We start from the raw sequence: 26,535 nt of genomic DNA on the forward strand, positions 1-26,535 counted from the left end.
CACACACACACACACACAAGCTCGCATGCGTGCTCCCAACTTCCCCCAGAGCGAACACCTCATCGTGCTCTGCCTGGCAGCAGCGCAGTCGTGTCCCTGCATGCGCAGCCGCCGCTCCGGCACGGAGAGCAGCTCTCTCCCGCCCCGGCACCAGGGTATCCCGGGAGGACGAGGCCGGCGATGGCCGGACACTGGGTCTGGCCCCGGGGTGGGCAGGCAGGGGCTGAGGGAGCTGAGGGCGGCAGCTCGTCACGCCGGTGACCCTCAGTGGGGACCCTCGGGGACAGTGCCGGGCAGCGGCAGGGGAACAGCACGGCCCGGGAGAGCGCGGCCGCCGAGACCCCGGCCCTGGGGGCGTGGCCTCCGAGCCTCATTTGCATATAACCCACCCTATTGGCCAGCGGAAGGCACGCGCCGAGGAGGCAGCCCCGCCCCTCCGTGCCCAAGGCTGCCCAGAGACGAGACAGGCCCCGCCCCTCCGCCCCTAGCTCCGCCCCTAGCCCCGCCCATCTCCCCGCCCCCTCTATCAGGCTGCCCGGAGATGGGAGCCCGAGCGGGCGCTGCCCATTGGCCAGCGGCGGGCGGCCCGTCGTAATTGGCCGGCGGCGGCGGCGGGGGGCGGGGCAGGCGGCGCTGATTGGCTGTGCCCGCGGGGGTGTGCGCGGGGGGCGGTGGCGCGGAGCGGGCGCTGGGGCCGCGGCCGGGGATGGGGGCGGCCGGCGGCGCGGGCAGCTGAGCGGCGCGGAGCGTCCTGCGCCTCCCCGTCCCGCCAGGCCCTCGCCGCCATCCCCGCCACCATGAACCGCCTCGGCTCCGGGCCCGTGGGCAGCGCCGCTGCCGCCGCCGCCGGGCAGTACCGGGTGTGCGGCAATTGCCGGAAGGTGCCGAGACAGGTATCGGGGGGCGCCCGCTGAGAGGCGGCGGGAGCCTCTCGTAGAGGGACTGGGGGAGCGAGGGGTAGGACAGGGACTTGGCGGGGAGGGAGCGCGGACGGCGACGGTGACGTGAGGGGAAATGGGCAGTAGGGCAGCAGTGCGGCGGGGGATGGAGGGGGACAGTGGGGTGGGGGAGTGCGGGGGGCTTTCCAGGAGGTGAGTGCCTGCGCACCGTGCGGTGGGTGGGCGGCAGCAGAGGGGCGCAGGGCGAGGGGTCTGTGGCCCCAGGGGGTGCCGAGGGGTGCCAAGTCCCGCGGCCCCGTGGCCCCGTTGCCCCTTGGGCCGGCTGTCAGTCGCCCTTGTCCCAGGCTGCCGCCCTGCATCCCGAGGGTTCGGGGGCGCCCGGCCTCCCCGATGGCCCTGGGGGGGGATCGGCTCGGGGCCCAGCCGCGCTGGTAAAGTTTATTATCCACGTATTCCACCGGCGAAATTCATCACCGCGATCTCCTTGGAGTCTTTGTGCGGGGGGGGATCTGAGATCAGAGCTTTGCAAACGCAAGAAAAGCCCCGAAGGACTGCCAGCCCCCCGCCCCCCGGATCCCTGCGGTGCCCGAGCGCTTCATGCGGCTCCCCGGCCCCGGAGGGGTGCGGCGGCTGCACCCCCTGCCCCCCGCATCTGCCCCTCGGCGAGCAGTCGTGGAGGTGCTTGTTGTTTGTCCAGCGCAAATGAATTAAAATTGCTGAGCTGGTCAAACGCGCCGAGTCTCCGAGCGCCCGAGATGAACGCGATGCCGGTTTTGGTTTTATTTTAATTCAATCTCTCCCAACACATTTCGCTCCAGGTTGGTTCTTGCAAATGCTAAGAAAGCCTGTAAGTCAATGAGCTCAAATATTTGCGCTCTTTGTCCAAAAACTGTTTTTCTTCCTCTGTGGGTCAGGCCAAGTGCCAATCAAAGTTGTTTTTCAAGCCTCTCTTCCCTGCAGTAGGACTGCTTTTTTCTTTCTTCCTTTTTTTTTTTTTTTTTTTAAGGGTTTGGTTTTTGGAAAGGAGGTGTGTATTTAGGGGAGGGGGAGGAGAAACGTTAAAAATCCGCCAGAGAGAGAAGCAGATCTTAAAAATCATGTTTCTTGAATATTTTAATGGAAACAAAATCTTATTAAATGTGCATGCTTGGTATGTGCAGTTATTTTTTCCATAAACTCTTGGATCATATTACAGTTGATACTTGGTGCTCAGCTCTTAGCTCAGCTTGCGAGAAATGTAATGGATCAGAGAAGCACACATCAGCAGAGTCTCATTTTTAACCATTTCCTTGCAGGATCGAATCCCTTCTTGGCTTTAGCTTGCTGCTGTTCCCACTTTCAGAAAAACAAGTACTTAAAAGAGGGAAGTTCTGCAGGGTTAAAGCCTGAAACAGCTTCAGACTTGACATATGTCTAAAGACATACAAATTAACCAGTGCCAAATATGTGTGTAGAAAAAGCAGGGAGGGAGCTTGCTTTATTCTGCCAAATAATCAAAATGTTTTGTTGACAAATAAAGTGGTGCTTGGCAGCACTTGTAGATCTAAAATTAAATTTAAGTTATTGAATTTTTTGGAAGCTGTATTCCCATCCTGCTGGGTAGGACTGTTTTTGTATACCTCTTTAATATCAGTGGGAGGGAGGAGGCAGGGACAGAGTTAGATGGTACTTTTCTGGTAACAGGAAACTTGCTGGATTTGATTTATTGTTATATTTTTATTTTATTTTAAAGTAGTTTAAGAATGATGGTGAAACATAGGCACCCATTTGGGTTTGCTGAGGAAGGCACCTCAGCGCTGTTCTGCTTTGGCTGTGCTCATTTCAACCATTACAAAATTGGGGAAGAATAAAGAAGCTGAGTGACAGCCCATGAAACCCTCTTGAACCATAGGTGTTCTGTGCTTTCAGTGGCTGTACTAGGACATCGTTCCATCTCTGTTGCAGGCTGGACAATAAAAACAGAAGTGCAAACCTTCTGAATACATCTATCCTTATTTAAAAGTTGGTGTAATAAAAATCACTGTAAATTTTAACCTTTTGTACCTCCCTGGCAAGCATGCATGTAGAAAACATGAGAAAAAAGGCTTGGTGGAAGCGAGATGCAAATTTGACCTGAGTCTCAGAGTAATAATCTTCAGATAAGTGCTGCCTCATCTGTTCTTTTGATGGTATTGGGTTTTTTTTTTAATGCTCATGTGATAATATACTGGAAAAAATGATTGGTCTTGAAACACATTGGATCTCTTCTGCCCTCCTCAGTCTTAAGTCTTTATCTGAAGTCATTTGAATGCTCACAGTTTGGGTAGTGCTCAAAATCATAAGGGGCAAAGCAAGCTTTCAACTCAGTGGCATATAATGGAATTTCAAATAGTCTAGCAGGTTTTGGATTCTCGTGGGTGAAGGTAAGTTTGTCTTTCAGCTGGGAAACAGGAAAAGCTAGATGCAGCACTTCATGCTTCGGCCAGTTTCAGATCAATCAAAGTTATGTTCTGTTATGGAAAGTTCTATGAGGGCAGCACTGAGAATCTTGCTAGGATTCATGGGTTGAATTTGTCTATTAAGAAGGTTTCTCATATTAACAGGATACAACTGCCAGTTTGGTTTATTGTTACGGGACTTTTTAGATAACCAGATCTACTTGCAGAACAATTGTTGCTAATCGGAAGGGCTTAGACAGTCATAGGTACAACAACTGCATCATTATTTGGTTTAGGAAGAAATAAAAAAGGACTACCAGTAATAGGTGATGCTACTTGTATTTGGTGAGTGAGCTTGTTAAACAGACAACCAAGGCTAATGCATTAACTCAGTTTAAAATAAATGGAAGAACGACCAGAACAAGATGAGTAGCTCTGGTTCATGGAATGGATGGGCAGGCTTTGTAACAAAACTGTGGCATACCAGTGGGGAAAAGTGCTTAACATGGCATATGAGGGCTGTTGCCAAGTCTTTCCTAGAGGTGCTGCCACTTAAGTAACCACGACAGCTCCATATCTCCCCTTTGAAAATGCAACATACAGGTGAGTCCCTGAGCAGGGGACCTCCAGGGTGTTATCCTGAAGGGGGTCTGGAGTCTGATGGAAACCCCAGGTTCTCCCGCCTAAACAAAATCAATATCCCAAGCAAGAAAGAGGAGAATATATCGGTAGAGCTCAGTATTTCTTTGGACAAATAACTGCTTCAGGAAGGCTTTGGGAATAAGCAAAAAGTCTTCAGGGGATGGAAAAATCCTGATATGTCAGGAAATGTAGGAACAGGGAGGGTTTGCCAACTGTTCAAGCTTAGTTGCAAATTGCAAAGCATGTGAAGTAAAAGGTTCTTTTACGTGTACCTACAAGTCGGTAGGATAGAAAAGTCTAAACATGGTTCCAGGATTAAATATTTGGTTTGTGTTAGATTTCAGTGAGGGAGATGGAAGGGCAGTGGCAAGATGGATGATGGAGGAGTGTAGTTTAAAAGCAACCTTCAATATTGGCAGGGTGGAAGTGGACCTGGCTTAGCTGACCCTCCTGGCTTGGGCCAGTCTCTGAGCTGGAGTGCTGCATTAAGGCATATTGAATCCAGCATCTTTTCCTGGTATTTATAGACCTACCCAATCAGGGTGATTCTGTGAGAGGGGAAATACCCATAAAAATGATGGACATAATTTGCTCTTCATCCTTCCATGCCAGTCTCCTTCTGTGGTACAAAGTTACTGAAGCAAATATGAAAAAAATACGTATGACATGATATCACCAAAAGTGGGTCATGCTAGACTAATGTAGTGGTCTTCTGTTAATAAGACAGCTGCTAGTGTGTCCTCTTCCAAAAGCTTTGAATGGACCAAAACTGCACTCTAGGAAGTAATACCAAAGGTTGAACTTGACTCTGCAAGTCAGTGCAAATTAAATGTTTGCATTTGCTAACATAAAATGTTATATATATTAAAAATTTTAACTGTTTTTGAAAACTATTTGGGCAAATGCTTAAGAGAAAAATTAAAAAACACCTGTAATATGCAATAGCAACACCTCTCAGTATAGTTTCTGTATGCTTTCCTGGCTGTTACATATCTCCTGTTGTCCCCTAGCAGTGAAAGATTACTGGGCAGGAGTGACCTTTGATCTGACACAATTTGTCTATTTTTCTGTTACTGTTAATTACAGTGATTGTAAACTGATGGAATGGGAATTACGGTGGGCCATGCTGAAAGGAGAAGTCACTGTGCTGAGAGGAGAATACAATAGTAAATGTAATAGTAAATAGTAAATGATGTTAATCCAGAAAGAGAGGGACATTTCATGGAAAGCTGGGAGACCCTGAGCACTGGCATAGTTGAAGTGGTGTGAAATCCAGTGGTATGAAATGTGAAAGTTACAGCTTGGCTGTTTGTTACACATAACTTTTAATAAGAGCAGCTCCTTGGAAGGAGCAGAGAGAAGGATGTTGAAGCAGGAGGACAGGCAGCTTAGTGTCATCCTGCAGGGCTGTGGTGTTGAAGAGCAGGGAGGCTGGGAAGGATAGACCATGATTAAATAGGCACAGAGGGGAGCTGGCTGGGTGCTGGGAGAAAGGGTGTACTGATTTTGCAGAAGGAAACTGAAAAAGTTTGCTTTTTTAATGCAGCAGAAACAAAGGCTGAGAGGGGATAAGATCTGTGTCTATAAATACATCTCATGGTTAGAGCGAGAGAGGAGACATTAGCTCAATAGTAGATGGATGTAAAATGGTCATAAATACATTTAGGCTGGGAAATGGAAGTGTCCACAGGTATGAGGATCTGGAAGAGTTTGTTCTAGGTCTGGTGCTGCCAAAAAAAGCACCCACTTTTAAGAGAGCAAAATGTGTGACCGTCATTAAATGATGTGGTGCTCACAATAGCACTAGCCTAGGCTCAGGGAGTTGAGGTCATATCCAAAAAAAAAGAAAAAAAAAAGACACACTTTCATTCACTTTATTGTTCTGTGTGGGTGAGTAAGAAAGTAGCCCAAAAGTGAACCAAAAATAGTTTAATGTCAGGTCTCATAAGCCCGTGTGAGCTAAAATATGTGTCACCATGAGTCATGAAGATGCATGGAGATGCTCTTACCTGCACTGTACAAATCAAGAGGCCTTTCAAGGATATCTCAGCTATTTTGAGGGAAGTCAACCTGGTTCAATCTATTCTGAGCACAGGCAAATCAAAATTGCTATGCCTTTGCTTGGAAAACACCCTAGGTTTTCCACAATGCAGCATCCTTTTTGCTGCTGTTGAGTTGCATAGTCTAGTTGGCTTTGGAAATCTCGTCAACATACCTTGGCTGTCACAGAGAATCTTAATTCGTAAAATCAAATTATGTCTTCTGTACTTTGATGCCTCTTAATAATAATCTCTTGTCCCATTGTAGGGGATGTGAGGGGTTGCCTAGATGGCTTTAAATCTCCAATGTGTCTCTTCCTAAAAGAATTCGCAAAATGATTTGCAAAGTCTGTCATGAAAAATCAGCTCTGTTTGCATTGGTTCTAATTTTAGCAACATTCTGTTGTGTAAAGCATTGTGTCTGCCTTCAGTGTTTGTGTCTTCCAGTCCCCTGGAGCACTGGTGAAACATGGTGAAACCAGCTCAGGTCATTCCTCCAACTAATCCTGCATGCACAGCTAGGGGAGAGGATGGGTTTTTTAGGATCCAAAAATGTAAAGCTATAAACCAAGAGCAACAAACCAAACTTTTTAGGGCAGTTAAGGTCAACAGGAGCAGGCACCTCACTCTCATAATTCATCCTTACTTTTTCTTGAAAGATTTGATTTTTAAACAAACCAGCAAACTAACAACTAAGAACAGGGTTCTTAATAAAATACAGTGCAAATCCAGAGCTGACTGGTTTCTCCCTTTCCCCATCCTCATGAGTGTTTAAATAACTTGTATCTTTTCAGACCTGATCCATTTAAAGGATTGTTCTCCCACCCCCATGGAATTATAGTCTTTGTGTCCTGGAATCAAAGGGCAGTATTGCTCTTTGCACATGTATGCTGATCCTGAGGCTTCCTGGGTTCTCCAACTTTTGCCTTAAAAGCTACTGTAAAGAACTTTCCTTGTGTCTTCCTAGTTTTACAGGCTGAAAATGAGATGGCAGAGCTATTAAATTTTCATTAGACATGTAATAAGAGTGGCATGAGCGAAATGAACCACTGGTGAGCGACGCTGTTTTGCAATGAAAAGCTGTAAGAGGTGGCCTTGTAGCAACCATGCTCATTTACAATAGACATTCTATTTAAAAAAAACAAAAGCAAAAACACCGTCTTCTCTGAATTACAGGGAGGCAATGAAGGTGGGAAAGGAAAGAAAGTGGGCAGGAGGATTTTCTTCAAAAGAAACTTTGAGGTTTAGTGTTGGGAGTGGGTTAGCCAAGCATGGAGGTTGTCCTCTGCTAAGACTTACTTCTGCTGGTGGGAGTGGAGCATTGCATTAGCCAAATCACAAGCTGTGGTTTGGAGATGTGGACTCTGTGAACATTTGCTTTAAATTTATGCATATTACTTAATTAGGGCTTCAAATCTCACATCTCTTTAAATGGCAGTGTTTTGAAACCTGAAAAAAATAATATGGTTCATTAAGCATCCTTGGTTTTTCCACTCTCCCACATTGGCAAGGGAGCTGCTAATACTCATTTAGTTCTTTATTTGAACCTTTTTTTCTGGCTAGGGAGATTTGAGCGAGAGAAGATAGTGATATAATTCTCCCCTGTCTGTGCATAGCTGGGGTCTGGAGATTTTATTATCAGATTTCCATTTACAGGGCTGGAGAATAAGGAGGGATCTCAAGCATACTTTGCATGGCCAGGCTGAGTATTGACTTTTGTCTAAGTGGGTCAGGATGGACTAGGGAGAAATGGGGCATTTTCAGTAGAAAAGAAATTTGAATTGTCAGGAGGGAGACCTCAGTTAATGAGAAATTGCACCTCATCAGCTTTGGAAAAACCTGTATGGAAATAATTTATGCTGTTTAATTTCTCTGTTCTTTGCAGGTGTTCCCGTTTGCATGCAGAGGTTCTTCCCATTGTTGTCTTTGCAGCCCAGCCTGGTAGTCTTTGTGCTTTGAGTAGAAGCTATAGGGAACGTAATGCAGATGAGTCAAATTGTGAAATGCCATTGCGGGGAGGTAGGGGTACTCTGCACAAACAATTTTTTTCTGATTGTTTGCCTATGAGTCAGTCCATGAAATGCATTAGAGATAGTTCAAGAAATCTTATGGGGTTCTTGGTATGCCATTCTGGGCAGACGAGTGTTACTGATAATAGGGGAGGCCATGATCAAGGGGTATTAGTGTTAAATGTCTCTCTTAACCACTAGTTTCAAATTTTTATTATAGGATGCTTCTTGCATATCAAACATTAGATAACTATCACTTGGGGCAAAATACTGGTATAGATGGTAGTTAATATTATGTGCTTATGAAGCTGAAAAACTATTTTGTTCCTGTTACAGACCTTATCAACCACTGATTTATTCAAATATCTTCATTTTCACATCTTATTTAAATTGAAATTAAGGTGTTTTGAAGCATGGGCTTTTTTCTTGTAGGACATAATCCTTGTGACAGTCGGAGATTTAAGTATCGGGTATAAGCAATAGTGCTCAGGGTAAGAGACAGAAGTCAATACTCTTAATCTAGCAAGATATCTTAAATCTTTCCTGAATGTGGCTGGTTACCTGAATTAGGGTAAGATAAATAAACAGATACAACCTCCTGATTAAACACCTTTTGTTGTTAATGAGTCTCATATTTCTCTCAAGGTAAGCATCTGGTTTTGTTAGACCAGCAATGGATTTCTGATGGATTCTGAGCTCAGCCCCCAACCTACTGAACTTGGTAATAGTGTGAGGCTACCTGCAGTCCTCTTCCTCAGGGGATCAGGTGGTAAAAAATAATAATGGAGGGGAATATGAATTATTCCTGGCTTCATGTGTTGGGAGTAGGCTGGAACAGAAGTAATAAGTCTTTAACCCAAGGGAATATAGTGTGACCAGTATGTGGACCACCCTTTGGGTTGTGGTTTAAGTCTTCCAACATATACAAATCTTAGGTTAATGTGTATGAAAGCCAGGAGGAATCACATTCTTGAAAATTCTTTGGACTCATAGGTCTCTGTTATCTCTGCAAGTGCAAAAGACATTTGGAAGAAAAGTAAAAGATAGCTTGAAAATCAGGTTTTCATCTATTCTGAATAAGCAATAAAGTTATAAATAAAATCAGTGTCTCAGTTGCTAAACTTTGGAATCAAAATGCATAATTGTATATCCGTTTTAAAGCATAATTAATTTGAAATTAGTTTTGTCATGAAACTGGAGAGAAATGTAAATTCCTTCAGAGTAATTTGACACTTTATAAAATGGATTGAAATTGTTCCTTAGAAAGGAGGAATGGTTGCAAGAATGACTCCTCACTTAACATTTTCAAATAAAAAATTCATGCTTCTGAGCAATTGCACATAACCTCAGTAAAACAAAGTTATGTTGATGACAGTGAAGGAGTACAAGCTGTCTTGGTGTAAGCCATTCTAGAGCAGTGGACAGCTGTTTACTCAAAATCATCTTTTACTGTGTCTGGGCAGTTTATTATTGCATTGGATTTGCTCTGGCTGATACTAACAAAACAACTGAAAACCAGCATATGTTCTCTCCTCCGTATGAATTCTGCAGTTAAAAACTGTTTAATAAGACAGTATGCTAACAGTGTTGAACCTAATTTAATAGCATGTGCTTGTAAATATGTTTAATATCTCCTGCTTTCGCATGTGGTAAAGGGAGTATAGTTACATTATTGTCTAAATGTATCTGGAGGGGTTTTGGCCATATGGTTCTAAATCTGTTTTAAAGTAATTATGCCTATTAACTAAAAAAATAAAAAATATTCCCCTCTGAGTTGATTGACATTCCTCTCAGTAAAGCACCCTCATTGCTGATTAGAGGTGTGGAAATAGTAATTTGTTCTAGCGTTTAGAAATTTGATTAGACCTCTAATGAAATGGAGCGCCTACATGCTGTCTAAATATTCTACCTGACACCAGCTGGATCTCATCCAGTGTGGAAGAACTCTTGAAATGTTGCTTTACTACTACATGTTTTGTGTCTTGAAGTCAACGTGCTACCTGCATGCAAATACCCACTGGCTATTCAGCAGGCAGGGCAAACCTCGAGCCTCCCTGGAAATCAGCATCAGGATGTGATTATTCCAGTGAGCACTGATTGCCTTACTGCAGTATCTGGCTTAGAGTTAGAAAATTAAGGCAACTGTTTCCAGAGAAGCATCCATACTCCTAACACTGTAAGCTGGATTTAGGTGGTTGTGCACATGTTATGCACAACATGATGTGTCTGTGAGGTAGAAACATGCTGAAGTTCCAAATTTGTCCCTGTTGTTGTCTAGTAATAAGGTGACAACAACACACTATAAATAAGAATTTAAAGTTAAAGCACCACATTTCTCTCCCTGTTATGAGCTGGCTTGTTCAGTTTCCTCCAAAAGCTGATTGCAAACCCCCATTATGTGCAGTGGCAGCTGTTTGAGCACCCATGTTTTAAGTCCTCTTTAATTCAGTTGCAGCCATTTTCACTCCAGATCACTATGGCTAGAAAACTCTAAATCAGGATTCTTAGTATCCTGTGGTGGAAACTTCCAGTCCCTAGTGGTAGGAGACATACTAAAACACTTGAGGAACACTTGAGGTGCGTGGTGTTCATTAGTCAACAGTTCATTTTGACTGGTTAGCTTCACCCTGTGAAATCCAGAAGATAGGCTCTGATGCATCTCACTAGAGTCAGACATGGCCTTTTGTGTTCTTCCTTGCATTTTGTTTCTTTGGGTTTTTTTGGCTTTTTTTTACTTCTGTTTCTCCACCATATTTAATATTTTTACATTTTACTATCTCCACATTTAAGCAAATGCAGTGGAAATATTGAACCAGAAAAACTCCAACTGGTTTATGCCATATTAATGCTTCAGAAATTATTTTCATTCTTCTGTTCCCTCCAGAAAACCCAAACAAACTGTTCAATTACATTAGTATTTTTAGTTTTGTGTTACTGGGGAAAAACTGGATGAGGCAATACCATTGGGGGTCATTCCAGTGGAATCTGCTTTGAAATAAGTGACTTTTATTCCAGCAATTTAAAACTTGGCTTGCTTCTGTGCTGGTGCTTGACAAGTAGTTAGGAGGAAAGGTGTGTTGGTTGAAAAGGTCAACTTAACGTAATTAAAGGTTGAAGGAGCGTGCAGCTGGCATTGTAGTTCCTCAGGAGAGATGGAGCTTGGCGCCTCTTCCACCTGGGCAGAGTCCAAGTGGAAGGAGACCAGGCTGCAGCCATGGACAGTATGCTGGAAACTTCTTTCCCACATGGCTTAGAAAAGCAGGAAGGGAATGGAGGTGGAAGGAGGGTCTCCCTCCATGCCCCTGCTCTTTAGGCTACTAATGTGAAAGGTATTAGATAAAGGTGTAGTTACTTGACCTATTTATCCAACAGAAACTTGCCGTACAAGCAAAAGCAGTTTGACTATCCAGTGCTGTTGCTGTTTCGTATGGGACACTCCTCTGAGTTAAGCTGTGCCTCGTGAATACTTAGAGGCAGCATCCAGCCATCCAACATGATTAATTTGTCCTGTTTGAAAAGTTAGGCCTATGGTGTCAGTTCTTGTTTCCCAGAAAAGTTGGACAAAATATTGCAAGGTCTAAGCTCTGTCTGTGTAGAGGTAAGTTGCAAGTAAAGGCTGTGAATGTGTCTCCTAGGAGCTGGACTTGTTCTGATGAAAGGGTTTCATTTTGGGTTTGGTGAATTCATTAAGAAAAAGGGCAAGTCTACCGGAGGGCAATGGAGAACCTTATTAGGCAGTGCATGTTAATCACTCTTCCATAGCTACAGAAGTCTTTATTCAAGCAGGATATACAATAAGTGAGTTTACTATTTCTTTATTACTTGCTGGTGCTTTTTTTTTGGTAGAGTCGTTAAGTCACCAAAATGTAGCAAAAGCCCTCTTAGTAAAAGTGTGGGCAGTAAGCTGAAAAAATGATAGCACCTGCTAGCAGAGGCTGGAGGTAAATCTGAAGTTCTGTCAATCTGCTGGCCTGGGTGGCTGGAGAGAGCAGGAGCAGCTGATCTGTCTCTGGACAAGTCTCTGTATTTGCATGGAATAAATCTTCTCTAACAGTTAGGACTCTTCATTTTTGACAATCAGCATCTCTTTTAAGCTCTGTCATGAAAATACATTAGTATCTTAGGCCTTTGCTTCTACCAGCTCAGCTACATTTAACTCAGTATGTTTTGGAGATTGTATCTCACTAATGACTCACTTTGGTAAGATGTAGCTTAAGATGCAAAATGTTCTTAAAAAAAAATAAAGAAAGAAGAAGAAAGGGGAAGGAGCTGCCTGACTGCAAATATTCTTAGGGTTGTTCCAGCAAGTTGGTGACTTGTGAATATGCCACTGAGATGAAGCCTTTCCTCTGTCTGTCTCTTGCCCAAGACTCTCCCAGACTAATCAAATGTAAAACAATTAGTGTGTCAGCTCCTTGCTCATTGTAAAACAGTCTCCTGCCTTTGCAAACAAGACTCCTTGGAGAAATAATTTGCTCTAATTGGTGATCATTTTAGGATTTCGTATCAGGTGAAAAATCAAAAGGGCTCACCCGTGGTTTTCCATCTGTGGCCCTAGCACCTATAAGATTTTTCTGGACTTCTTTCAAGGAGACTATGTAAGAAGACTTACTTCAGTAAACTCAGGGGCATGGTGTGGATGCCACCTCCTCCTGAAAAATGCTTACGAGTCAACTAATCAAAAGAGGCTTAAACTCCTGGCTTAGACAGCAAGGCGCTTGCTCTTGGAAATTGTACCTTTAGGCTAGAGGTAAAGCGTGTTAGTCAGGGAGATTTTATTTTTTGTCTGGCACATTCTCCCTGTTTGAGTCATCAACCAAAGAGAGATGGAAAAAAGGCGCTTGTCTTATAGCAGGAGGATATTGCTCCTTTTGGATGTCCAGGAGGACTGTCTCTTCCCAGGCAGAGCTAGGAGAACAGCATCAGCATACCTCACATTATGTGAACTGTTGCAAAGATGGTCAGCGATCATCAGCTGAACACAAGCTTTTGTCCAAGAAACTTGTGCCAAGGGGGCTTCTCATTTTCTTTTAAAAGCTTTTCAGTGGATTGACTTAAAATTTTACAGAACATCAGCCACAAATCTTGTTTGCTATAAATTAGAAACGGTATAACAGGCTCATGTTTTAATATTTTGACATTGTCTTGAATGTTAATGCCAACAGCTTAGTTAAAGTTCTTCATGGTGAGGTAGCATAGCCAATATGTGCTTATATTCTGCCAGTTAGATACCATCTATCTAAACAAACATCATCTGCCCATCAGGTGAATAGAGTGGGTTCATAAGTATATTGTCATTATGTTTTAATGCTTAGGCATATTTTTTCTTCACCTTTTTCAAATCTAAATTGAGGGAACTTCTGATGAGGTGCATTCAGAAAGGGGGAGTAATAACACTGGCTTCCTAAAATCAGTGTTGGTAAAGAATTGAAGTGTAATATACTTAAGATTCTGAAGTAAATTATATGATACCACCTGTGTTGAACAGGCAATGTGGGAATGTGCTCATCCAGGCACAAAGGAACTCCATAATATGGCCTGCATCTTCTACACTGGGTTAACACAATTGTTATTTTTATAATGCTCCAGTTTAGCTAAAATATCTCCTTGCTTGGGGGATGCCAATTCCTATAGTTCCACTTTTTAATAGGACTTACAGAATAGTAGTATTCTTAAACCAGTCTGTTCCAGATGCATGACAGCATTAGGGCAGCTGTAGTGGGTTGGATTGAAACTCTGTGTCCAGTTTCTGACAGTGGCCAAGGGAAGACATTGAAGAAAGAAGACACAAAATGGAGCAGTTTGTTATGCACCCCCACAACACTGTCTCCCAGGCTCCAAGTATTTCCTATTTGAAAATTTCTTGAGCTGGAGGTGAATTCTCCATATTTAATAACCGTTCTGGCATTTCTCTTCCATGAACTTGAACACTTCACTTCTAAACACATGCTGACTTTTTGTCCATAGCATCTTACAGCAAAGATTTCCACAGCTTAGTTGCACATTGTGGAAAAGGCTAAGTACTTCTGCTTGAGCTTGTCACCTGCTGGTTGGTTCCTAATCCTTTTATTGGAGGTGGTAAAAGCACACTATGCATGGACTGTGACAGTGAGGAACCAGTCAATTAAAATTATATGACATGCTTGTGACAGCAGCCTCGGCAGTCCAGAGTTGCTTTCCAAGACTCAGGCTACTGTGTTTCACAATCCTATATGAAAAGATGGCAGAAAACTAGCTGGGAGAGCTCCAGTGCTGAGCAGAGCACATTTTCCTCTTTAATCTGTGTGAGAGGATTTTGTTTTCTGAATTTTGGCAAGCTGCTTCCATGACATTTAAGACAGTTCCTCCACACAGATTCAAAATAACTGCTATGATCATTTGGTGCATAAAATATATGGGAAAAGTAATTTGAAAACCCATACATGTGCCATTTGCTTGACTTTCTTATGTCTCTGAATAGAATTTGGTTTTATGTAGTATTTGGTAAGTGAAAGGTGCTTGGGAGCATATATCTGCAGCAGCATTTACTGCTGAGCAAATAGATGGTGTCCTAGAAGCTTTTATTGAGCTGAAAACACTACAAGACACAGACTTATCAAAAGGGAGTGTTGGCAGGGACACATGCTAAGTTTAATTCTGGAGTGGGGGGCTTCTGCTTATGTACCTACTCCCTGCAACACAATGAAGAAGCACCTGTGATATGCTCCAGGCAGCAAAATGTGCCTCTGCAGCGGGTTTGCTGCTCTTCTGATAAAATTCAGACTTCCCACTTACATCTCCTGATTCAATGGCTGATCAGGGGAGCAGGCAGAGTGCATCTCATATTGAATTTTAAAAGAACAGCTACAGGAAGAGTAAGCTATACAGTGACACTGCCAGGTGAAAAGTGGTGGAAATGCCTGGGAAGCTGGACTGTATGGTCTAAAATCTCATAGTTGCAGTCAAACAGGTTTTCACATTGGAAAGGTCCTCAACTTTTGCCTTCTCAAGTTAAACTCTGTGGTGGATTTCCATCACACTTGGCTTGGGAAGATTTTTCAGTGTTTGGTAGCTTGTAAACATGTAGTGCTTGACATTAGTCACGAACATTGCCTGAATAACACCTCAGGCAGCAAAATACTTTGTGTGGCCAGGAGATCAGTGCAGCCTTGTTGCTTCTGATAGTCTATTATGCAGGTAAGTTGAAACTGGGAAGGAAACAATGTTAGTGAGCTGGTGCAGAGGTCAGAGCCCAGCTTCCTCCCCTGCAGCTGTGGGGGATTCAGATGTTAATCAGAGAAGGATATTGTTATTATTTTTTCCATTAAAGTGCAAAGGTAGGACTGCATACTTGCTGTGAGCAGATCTCTTTATGGTTCTGTTCACTCAGAGCTGTCAAGCTTCATCTTTTCAACTGGAAACTCAGCAGTGGCTGACTTAACATTTGTGTGGTTTCTCAAACTGGTTGTGCAGCAGAGCTTCGTTTGCCCGCCTGACTTAGGAACTGTTAACCAAGGACTTCTTCAAAGCCACTGAAGCCAAGGACTTCTTTAAAGCTGGCTTGTAGAAGAGCAGCAGTTGTGCTTGCAACTGCAGTGCAGGCACAACCTTGAGAGTCTTACCTTGGTAAAAATCCAAATCTTAGTATTTCAGGGCACACTGTGCTTAAAATGTGTCTCTCTCTGCACTTTGCCATAATGAACACAACGCCAGTCACAAAGAGGAGAGATGAGAGAATACAGCCTTGATGACGGTCCCTGGTTAAAAATTCACCCGGTCTGTTTTTATAGTAACATGCTGTTAAATGCATCTTCTTTTCTGTAAACCCTTGGTGATGATGGTCTCTGCTGAAACACTGTAGCACTTGAGGAGTTTGTAGCATGAATTGCAGTGGAGTCCTTTCAAGACTTTCTTTAAAAAATTGTCAGAGAATTGTGCAGTGTACTGCCCTTACATTAATCTAATGTTTCAATCATTTAGCATCTTTGAAATACTTGAAAAAACCAAAACCAAACAACAAAAAGACACCACACCCTGAGCCACTTTCTTAACAGTAGGGGGATGCCATTATGCATTTACAGTATGGATGAATACCATTCTATTTTGCTTGCTCACAAGGCATGTCTTTTTGGACAATACCTCTATTAAAAATTCGGTAGAGCATTCTTGGGAGACAGTTCTGCCAGAGATACATGATGGATTTGCATAACCCCAGGGGTCTTTCTCTCTTTTTGTTTTTTAATCTCCAACTGGCAGGATGCCCAATAAATCAAACGTGTGTGTGTTTATGAAGTATTTAACCATTCAATTACTGTGTTGTAAAGAGGCTGTGCTCTCAGTCATTAATTTAGGTATTAATTCAGGCCTGTCAGAGCAGCTGCTGTTCTATCTGCTCTTCGTAGCAAACATTTGTTTTACCTGTTGGCTCTGATCTGCTGCATGGATGGAACAGGGATATCGAGATGGTCTCTCTGTAGGAGGATGGAGGCCACATGCGTGACCACACTGAGCCTGCAGCCTCCTGAGCACATGGCACCCTTCTGGCAGAGCGAAACCAGGCTTGGTTGGATGGGCTGTGCTCAGGCAGGACAAGGCAGCCCTCTGCATGGAGGCAGTGGATTAAAGGATATGCTGTGCTGCTTCAGAGAGTCTTCCTTAACACGCCGCGCTCCTGTCCTGGCTGATGAGGAGGCAGATTAACTCAGCGCAGTTTTGCCAACTTAATGGCTAAAGGCTATGTTCTCCAAACTAGATAATACTGGTGTGTCTCAGTATGTCAGATGTGGACTAAACCTGAAGGTGGAAGGGAGCCAAGGTACAGATAAAACAAGTCCCAGCTAAAACCACTGAAGTTTTCTAACTTTTGCTCTTAATATCTGGTGCTATTGAAACATAGAAAATGTTCTTTTGCTATGCTTGGAGTATATTGAGTCATCTAGACTCACTCACAAAATCTTCTGTCCTTAGGGCATTTCTTGGGGAGCACACAAACTTCAGTGTTAGTGTTAGGTGTGCAGGGAGGGAAGGAGGTGAAGTTCTCCATGGATGGATGAGAGAAGCATTGTTTTTCTTTTTTCCCATTTTCCCCATCGTTTTGGTTTTGGTTTTTCTTATTGGTTTTTTGAGGGTTTTTTTGATGGCTGAAGTAGACCAGAAAACCATTTGTTGTCTGCTGGCAGTATGTGTCTTGGTGGTCTTCAGACCAACACCTGGTTAGCCATGAAGTCCTGTTAGCCTATGGTGAAAATTCAGGCTTTACCATGACACAGTTGATCTCATCCTGAGTTAGACATCACCTTCCTTTTTTAGTTTTAACCAGCATACAGCTGCTCTGATTTGGGTGTCTGTGTTTGGTCAGTTGAGTTTCATCCTTGGTATCTGATAAGGATAGGGTCATGAATCAGAAGTCAGATTTTGAGGTTTGGCTTAAATTAAATGGACGTGTTTTTCAAGCAACAAGGAAGTAGAAAACATAGCTGTTTGTCTCTCATCCTTTTCATGTGTTAATAATCAATGTTTGGGTTTGACTTGGCACCATTAGTTGAGCAAATTTTCATGTGAAGGTCTTTCTGTTTTTCTAATCAGAAGCCTCAGCCTTACTTATACAGCAAGATGTACTCTGAACTTTAGTCAATATTAAGTTACAGGTGTGTCTTTTACTGGATACATTTTGGTCTATTTTGACCAAAAAACCGGCAAAATACAGTTCAGGTTCCTTAAATAAAGTGTTTTTCAGCATACTTGTTACTCTGACATTTGACTTGCAGTCCTTGTCTGTCTGCTCCCAGTTGCAGTTGGAGACTGGTTTTGATTCAGAGAAATTATCTCCAGGACAAGGAGAACAATACAACAGTAGGAGTAGTAAGGATGCAGATGAAGGCTTGCTTTATGGAAAAGGTGATAGGCTTTTCTGGCAGTAACTTCGTGTTCACTGCTGAGTTTTTCTCTTGTAGGCTGAGTGTACCAGATATCTTTCAAAGATTAAGGAGCCATTGTGGGACTTCTGCTGCCTGACCATCCATCTTGTGTTGGGTAGAAATTGCTGACCTTTGGTTTCTAATTAGTGTGGATTGTGTTCTTAATAGCTGGTGGAGGGATGGGAACTTGGGATAGGCTTCCTTTTATTGTGTGAAATCCAAAAGGGCTGTAACCTGTTACCAGAGCAAAAGCTCTCCATCAATTGTACTATGCTGGCTCTCTTCCCAGCTCTTTGCACCACTTCATCAACTGTGAGGCACAAAGATGCCAAATTCTTAATGTTAAAAGTTACTGTTTTAAGTATTTTGAAATGCTGTTCCATAAAAAAAAGATTTCCTGCTGTTTGACTTCCTCTGCTAATTTTCATCTTTATGGCTTAGTTTGCATTTTTGGAGTTGGACAGACTGTTAAGAGGAAGAAACTGTTGCAAAATCACTTGAAATACCCCTAACAAATGACTGTAGGCTAGGACTTTTGCGTTGTGAAGTCGTAACATTTTGACATTGTTTGTTCTGAACATGTCTTTTATTGCTTCTGGAGTTATATCCTGGGTTTAATTATAGGAATGGGTCAGCCGTAAGGAGGAGTTCTGCACTGTCAGCAAATAAAGTGTTGTGCATCATTCAGATCATTGCTCTTCACATTTTTGTCCTTTGGCTTTTCTTTTTGTACAGGAATTGTTTTGGATGACAGGACACCAACGTTTACCCTTCAAATGTGTATCTAAATTTTTGAAGTTGCAATGCAAACTTCATGTGAGATGAATTGCAGATATGTTCTGAAGCTATAAGGCTCCCAATTTTATTATATTATATAAGAGTTTGAATAAAAGTAGATGCTAAGACAGAACTACTGTTCACGTAACTTTTTTTTTAATGCTTTCTTTTGTTTCAGTGAGGAAAAAATAAGCAGATGGTCTGGTATGACTGTATGACTAAAATTGTGTTACTATTTACTGAAACTCAGAGCATTTGACTCTGATTAGAGACAGTGGAGGTAGACCTTGTTCCAGGATCCAAGAACCAGAAGTGTAAACGTGCTCAGTAGCAACAGTAGGAGTAGGAGAAATGAGTTTGTAGGTAGGGTTTTAACCAGCAGCAGCAAATAATGCTGCTTGTAATGCAAACTAAAATTCAAGGCATTTGTGTCTGTCAGCTGAAAACCAGATGTGGGCTCCATAGCATTAATCTGTGAGATTGAACTGGTGTATTTTGAGTTTGAAGAACTGAAAGATAAAGCTGAGACTGGGGAAAAAAGCTATTCCTTTGGAAAGGTTGAGCCCCAGATAGGGAATCCTAAATCCAGTTCTCCACTCCCACCCAGTGACAGACTTGACTCAGATTATTGCTGCAGATGATAATGTGTATTTTAAAGAGCTAGACCACTGAATTTAAATAACAAAGATCCTTATAAATGCTATATGGTAGCAAAATTGCTTGGAGATTATAATATAAGAAAAGTTGTAATAAATAATAAGTATATACTCATTACTTTCCCCCCAAAAAATATTTCTGCTTGTTTAAGAAAAAGAGTTTGTTTCTCAGGAGGAGCTAATTTTGAGATGCTCTTAGGATTTCTATTTGATCTGGTGCTGTTTATTATCTTGATGTCTTGACAGTGGTGGCAGGTGTTGTGACAGTGGAGGCTCTGAGCTCCTTCATGAGTGTTTCCCAGACACTTGCACTGCTCTCAGAGTTTGCAGGGATACAAGTGGCAGTGTTGCCATGGCTCACAAAATTCCCTCTTCAATATTTCTTCCCTGTCATTTCCCCCCAACCCCTTTGAAGCATGACCACCTCGATGTCAAGTGCAGGATGAATTAGATTTTATATGCCACATGTGTCAGAAGCCCCCATGCACCTGCAGCAGTGCAGCCACTTGCTTCTTGCCTGTGTTCTTCTGAATACACAGATATTCAGAAGTACTTCCTAAAGCAGCTGTTTGATCAGCTCGCCCAGCTAGCACTTCCATTCTCAAGCAAAACAGCCTCCTTTTACAGCTTGCTAAAAATAGCCATTTCTTTAAAGCCTGAGGACACAGTGATTCATGTGGTGGTGAAGAGGAAGAAAGGTTATTTCTTTTGCTTTAGGCTTTGGGAGGAAAACCACTGTGCTATCCCAGTGCCAGCTGGGCTCATGTTTGCTCCCACTTGGACTTCATGGCTGCATCACCAGCCCCAGTGGCTCTGGCATTCCTTGCTTTGCCACAGCAGCCTGGCAGCAATTTGAGATGCAGGTGCCACGTCCCAGTGCCCATCTTGGCTCTGGAGGGAAGGGTGTGCAGTCCTTGCCACAACTGAAAATAAACCCGTGAGATAGCAATTGCAGATTTGTGTCTGTGCGTTTGTGCAGAGCTCGCTCAAGGACGAAGGCATGTCTTGCAATTTATAGATGGGTAAAGGGGAAATGCTTCTAGTGTGTAACTGTTCAAATTCCTGATGAAGCTCCTGACACCATTGCAAGTGCAGTTTAAGGACAGGAAGAAGTCAGAGGTAGAGCTTAGGTAGGATTTTTCCTGGATTCCTGCGTCAGCTCTCCCGTGCTCTGCAGAGGTCTCGTTCTGCTCTCTGACGCCGCAGTGTGCTGCTGCTAAACCTGCTCTGAGGCTCTGGCTTGCAGCAGCCCCTCTCTCAGGATCATGCTCAGGTGCACTTTATGCTGCTTTGAAGCCCTTTGTCATCTTGTTCCTTCTGAGGAAATGGCCCTCAAAAAGGCGCTAGTCTTAATGTAAATGGAAATTTTCCATACCATAGCAATGCTTTTTTGGAGGATCATGAAGGAGAAAATGACTGGTAGATGTGCGTACAGCATTTTAGTTGCTGAGCAACCTGTTTCTTGCTTCAGCCTCTTAGCATAAGAATCCAGTTTCAAATAAGATACTTGGGACCCTGGCTGACTTAGTGATAGCTAGTGTAACCTGCAAAAACTACTTGGACAGGAAAACAAAACATCTTTCTTGGAAAACAAGAAGCTTTGCAAGAACTTTCACCATAAAGAACCATATATTTGCACTGTTGGTTTCTAATTCCCATGCACTGTTTTTTATATTTGGATTCTTGGGTAGGCCTTAAATCATTGTTCTAGATAAAGCATGCCCAGAAGCAATGGTGCTTATCTATAGCTCAACAAAGCCAACATTATCTTTTTCAGTGCTTGTAAACTTCACATGTTTTTATTAATAGCATCCTGAGAACTTGTGCAACCAGATGATGTTTGCCCCTTTTCTCCTCACTAGCTTGTTTTAACCAGTTTTAATAAAATAAAAGCTTTGGCAGGAAGGGAAAATAATCTTCTTGTTGATGGAAGGGAAGAGTATACACTTCTAATATCAAAAAACCCCAGCTCCCTGGAAGTGTGCAGTGATAAGACTCATCAACTTGAATGATCATGTTCAGGCTTTTAGGGTTTTGTTCTTGTTTTGGTTGTTTGTCTTTTTTTTTTTTCCCCAGGCTTGTTTTTTTTAGTACTGCCATTACCAAAAAGGAGCTGGATTTTGTTCTTTTTGTAGGAGATTTAACACACATTTTTCACGTCTGACTATGTCCTTGGCTTTCTGTCATCATTCACAGGAATTAATTGTTGATACTTGCCTATATTCATTCGCCCAAGTACCATTTCCTCCTTTCCTCAGCAGTAGCTTATCTGCAGGCTCAAATGAGTAATAGCAGTCACAGAATGGGAAAACAGGGGAATGGAGCCCAGATCCTGCTAGAAGCAACATAGGGATTTTTTTTTGCTGTGGTCTGGCCTCAAGGACCAGCTTTGAAGAACCTGAAGAAGGTACAGATCAGAGAGCAGGATGGAGACGGTTCAGCTCTGGTTTAGACCCGTGCTCCAGCAAGAGCTGACAATGTGCAGCTATCCAAGTTGTGTCACTCACACAAGCTGCTTCCTCCAGATTATTCAGTGTGAAATCAAGGTTCTAAACTTTAATTTCCAGATAACCTTCATAAAACAAGTAAAATCTGAGCTTGGATCCAATCTTGGGAAGCATTTCTTTTTTTTCATGTTGGCAGAAGTGACTGGCTGCTGGCAAGACTGTGTATTTGAAGGCAGAAGATGTCTTCCTGTGCCTTATGTAACTGTATGAGGAAGGGGTTGCATGTGCAGATACCAGGAGTCTCTGCACCATTTCTTCTCACTTTAGATTGAGTACTTTTTATACATGAGAAGTATTTTACAGGATTTTTGAGGCTGTGACAATAAGCAGCAGATGCAGTAAGTTGTCTCCTGGCTACTGGGTTTCACGTGGTTGATCCAGCTTATTTCTGCATCTTTTAGCAGCTAATTGTTCCAAAGTCACAAATTCAATTGTCCTGTGAGAGTTTGCTTTGGAACATCTTTCCTGAATAATCATTGCTGATTTTTGCATGTTATTTCTTAATCTAATTTAGAAAGGACAGGATGTTTTTAAGAATCAGGACAATAGTTACGCAGCTCCAGGGGCTTAATTTTCCTGTGTGGAAATCAGTGGCACATTCATTATGGGACTGGCACTGCTGTTTGTGCACATGAGTAGTTAAGCTTAAAGCCCCCCTGGTAGAGGTATTTAAGGGTCATTTGTTATGGAAAACTTCAGACTTTTATGTCAGGGGCATGAAATATTTACTATGCAAATCCAACACTGCTGTTTATGGATAACATATTAAGAGTCACCAATGCTGTGCTTGCAATAAGGGACTTGAGACAAGTGTGCAGCCACCCAGAGAGACGGAAAATAACCTTAAAGAGGAAAAGAAGAAAAGACAAGAAGCAACTGCTTTAAATTATTGCAAGGGAAATTCAGGTTAGACATTAGGAAAACTTTAACAGTCTGAGGAGTTAGTCACTGAAATAAATGACCCATGGAGATGAAGGAACCTCCAGGAGGATTGGACCAATGTTGGTCAGGAATGACGTGGGCAGTGCTGGTTCCTGCCCCTGATGAGTTGGAGGAGCAGGCAGCCTCCCCAGGTCCCCTTCACTCTGGCTGGCAGCACAGTTTATCTTAGTCCAGTTTCTTATCCCTAATAAATCAAAAAAGTCCTCTGGCTCTTGTTATGCTATTAGCTTGCTCTGTACTAAATATCTCCTCCTGCCCTGTGGCTGGAGTTTGCACACCAAGGCTTGTGCTGCATGCAGTGTGCTGCAGGCTCAGCAGTAAGCAAGGTGGTTATTGCATCAGGTTTCTAGAAAATGCCTGTAACTGGGTCTTGCTGGTTTGCTTGGGCTGTGCTTTTCATGCCAATATTTGGCACACGAAGCGCTTATGCTCTTCTCAACACCAAAGATGTCATCAGATACTGATATTGGAAAAAAACCAGCATCTTGGTTATAATTTCCTGAGTGTGGCTTTTTTCCCCCTGTGTTTTCAAATTTCATTCAGTGTGGTAAATGGCTAATTTTAGCATCGTGTGAGATGTTTTGGTGCTATTGTCCGTGTATCTTCAAACTGGTGTGTAAACCAATTGGGATTAGATTTTTGGGGTTTGTTTCTGCCTTACCCCTGCCCCAAATTGGTGCTGTTCCTTGGCAAAATCAGTGCTATTCCTTCATGCAAAGTACAGGGGATGCAAAGCTGATCTAATGTGGTATGGTGCCATCACCTCCTCAGTGGACTAAAAAACACCCAGGTGGCTTTGAGAAGAGAACTGGATCCAGACCTTGAAGGTCTCGTCTTGTGAGATGAGGATGTAAGTCCTGACACTGACTGAACTATGTGACTGTTTTGCAGGAAAAGCGAGTACAAGTCTCCCCACCATTGACAAGAGGACCAAGTGCCTTTATACCAGAGAATGAAGTAAGTTTGCAGTTAGCTGGGCTGGGTGATAGTAATGTAAAGCTTTTAAAGTAATGACACTGAAGGACAGTTCTGTGATCCTGCTTGTTCCATGATACCTGGATGAGCTCCCTTGAAAGCAAATGCAGTTGTTTCTCTGGAGCAAGTTCCAGTGGGTAAGAACCACCTCATCCTTTCACACAAGTGGTGCTGCTTGACATCTTTTCAGTCACCAGCATTCCTGGAGACAGCCATGAGTGACAGCTCTGCTCTTCTTGGGTGGGTGTGAACACATTACTCATAATGCCAGAGCCAAGGGGAGGCTGGTCCAGTATTGCAGCAGGGTGATTATGTAGCTCTCAGAGCAGTGCCTGACCTTCACTGTGAGAGAACCGGCAAAAATGACTTCATTCCTTAGCCTGTAGCTGTGCCTCTTGAGAGAATTTATGGTTGAAAGGTATGGCTGGATTTCAGACTCAAGATTCCTGCCATGACAAATGCCAACTGTGGTTTGTTAAGCGAACTACTACCTTTCTCCTTCATTCCTTGTAATGAAATAGTGAATAGGGAGGGTTTAGTGACAGAATGGTAACACACTGAATATCTCACAAATCTTGATTTAAAGCACTACTGGTGTGAAAGGCTGCTTTATTGTTGTAATGGAAGGAATACGGGCAAAGGAATAACGACTTAATTGTAAAGGTTCCTATTAATGTGCCACACGGCTTTAAAAGCAGAATTTAAAAAAATATGGTTTTGGATGGTAACAAATCAGGAGGAAGTACATGTACAGTATAAAGAAGATAGTAACAGAGATGGAGATAAATCTTAGAAATAATCATATGGCATATTGCTATGCCTAACATAGCAACAGTACAGTCCTACAGGATTATACTTTGATTCTGTCAGCAGAATTTCTTTCTATAACTTGCACTCTTACAAGGAGAATTCCTGACAAGCTACAGAGGATTATAAACCTTACCAGGGACACAAAAAATATGATTTCCCCAAGAAACCACTAAATGAGACAAGAATCTCTTACATACGTGGGAGATACACTTGCTGAAGAATAAGGGGGACTCCTAGGAGTGGAGTGAGGTATATACAGGGAGATAAAATGGTCTCTAACGTGTGAATAAAATTCTGATGCTAAAAACATTATTAAGGAAAACTGAGAAGGCATTGTTTTGGGTACAAAACACAGAAAAGCTGCCATAGTGAAGATACATGTGTAAAAATGGTGCAGCTGCCTGTGTAGCTGCTTCTTGCCTTTCTTTCTGGGCCCACAAATTAAAACAGGAAAATACAGTGGTGAGAAGTGAAAATGTAGTATGGTTGTGTTTCTTTGTATGTAACTTCTGTGTAGGATCTGACAGAAAAATATTTGAGACATGATCCACTCATCAGCCCATCATAAAGAAGAAAACATATTTTAAATATAATATTTCAGCAAAAGCATTGTGCTTCCTGGTTTTAGGCACTTTCTAGCTTCATGTGCATTAAAACAGCTAAAATATATTCTCATTTCATGGTGTTTGCAAGAGTAAGCCAGCTGGTTTATTACTGCACAGTGTCAGAATAAATACTGGGTTTTCTAGTCTTGTGCTTGTAACTTCAGTGGTGAACATGTTGAGAATGGCTGTTCCTGGTGATAAACACTGAGTAATAGCACTCACACTGTGTCAGGGCTTGCAATGCAAGAGCTACTTACTCTTCTGCTGTTTCATTTCATCTTGTGCCCAAGGTTTGGATTGGTTGGAATAATTAAAGAACAGCTTTTGTTTAAAGAAAGCATTAAATTCATATTCTAAATAATACCTGAATGTTATGGACAAATTAGCATTTGATCTCCTCTTCAATTATACAAGCACAGAAGGGGTAGATTGCCAGGCTGTTTCTATAATTTGGTTACATAATCCAGTTCCTCTCCATTAATTTTGAAATTGATTTTAGGGCTGAACACTCAGGTGGTGTGTGTCTATACAGGCTGTCCTCCATAAAGAATTTACTTTCCATTTAGCTCTTACTTACTTCTAGCTCTCTATACAGGTTTGACTCTCAGCATCTGCAACTCCCACTGTTTTGAAAAGATCTACAGAAAAATGGTTTTGGGTTTTACAGAAACATATAAAAATAACAGAGGCTCATGTAAAGTGCTCTTCAGTTCTCAGTATACAAGTAGGATCTGTATGTGTGTCTTTGCATGCATGCAGGCATGCATGTTTACAAATATCCATCCAGAACTCATCATTGTCTTTAGGTCTCTGCACAGATAAACCTTTCATAATGCAGTATGTTTCTCCCCAGGGCTAAAGCTAGAGAAAATCTCTCTTCTGTTAATATTTCTCCATCTCATTTTCAAGGTCATGCAAGCAAATGGTTTGGATGAACGTACTAATCTTCTTGTGGAAGAATATTCTACGTCTGGTCGCCTGGACAACATCACACAGGTGATGAGTATCCATACTCAGTACCTGGAGTCTTTCCTCCGCAGCCAGTTCTATATGCTGCGCATGGATGGGCCCCTTCCTTTGCCCTACAGGCACTACATTGCTATCATGGTATGTACCCACAGCCTGGGTGTCTTCTCCTGCAACCCTGACTTCTGGATTTAAAAAAAGAAGAAAAGAATAAGAATGTAGAAAGGAGAAATTAGTGTGGTATTTCGACAGGGGCTGAATTTTTGTAGAATATTTTTATCAGAATAAAGCATGCCTAGCCAGAAGGTTTTCAGTGAGAAGGGAGAATTGGCAAATTACATCATTCCCTGTTTCCCACAGTGATACACCTCTCACATGCCCACATCACTGTGCAG

At 42.6% G+C, this 26,535-nt stretch overlaps 1 protein-coding gene across 1 annotated transcript in view; it reads left to right on the forward strand.

Annotated features, from left to right (window-relative positions):
• Positions 1-683: 683 nt before the first annotated feature.
• Positions 684-26,535, forward strand: part of SESN3 (sestrin 3) — a 44,513-nt gene continuing 18,661 nt past the window's right edge. Inside the window, exons 1-3 of the mRNA XM_085064766.1 lie at positions 684-893; positions 23,676-23,741; positions 26,084-26,281. Of these exons, the coding sequence (XP_084920892.1) occupies positions 798-893; positions 23,676-23,741; positions 26,084-26,281 (360 nt within the window). The 5' untranslated portion in view covers positions 684-797. The remainder of the gene's footprint in view (positions 894-23,675; positions 23,742-26,083; positions 26,282-26,535) is intronic.

The sequence above is a fragment of the Lichenostomus cassidix genome, chromosome 1 (assembly GCF_008360975.1).
Source record: "Lichenostomus cassidix isolate B80296 chromosome 1, HeHo_3.0, whole genome shotgun sequence".
NCBI lineage: Eukaryota > Metazoa > Chordata > Aves > Passeriformes > Meliphagidae > Lichenostomus > Lichenostomus cassidix.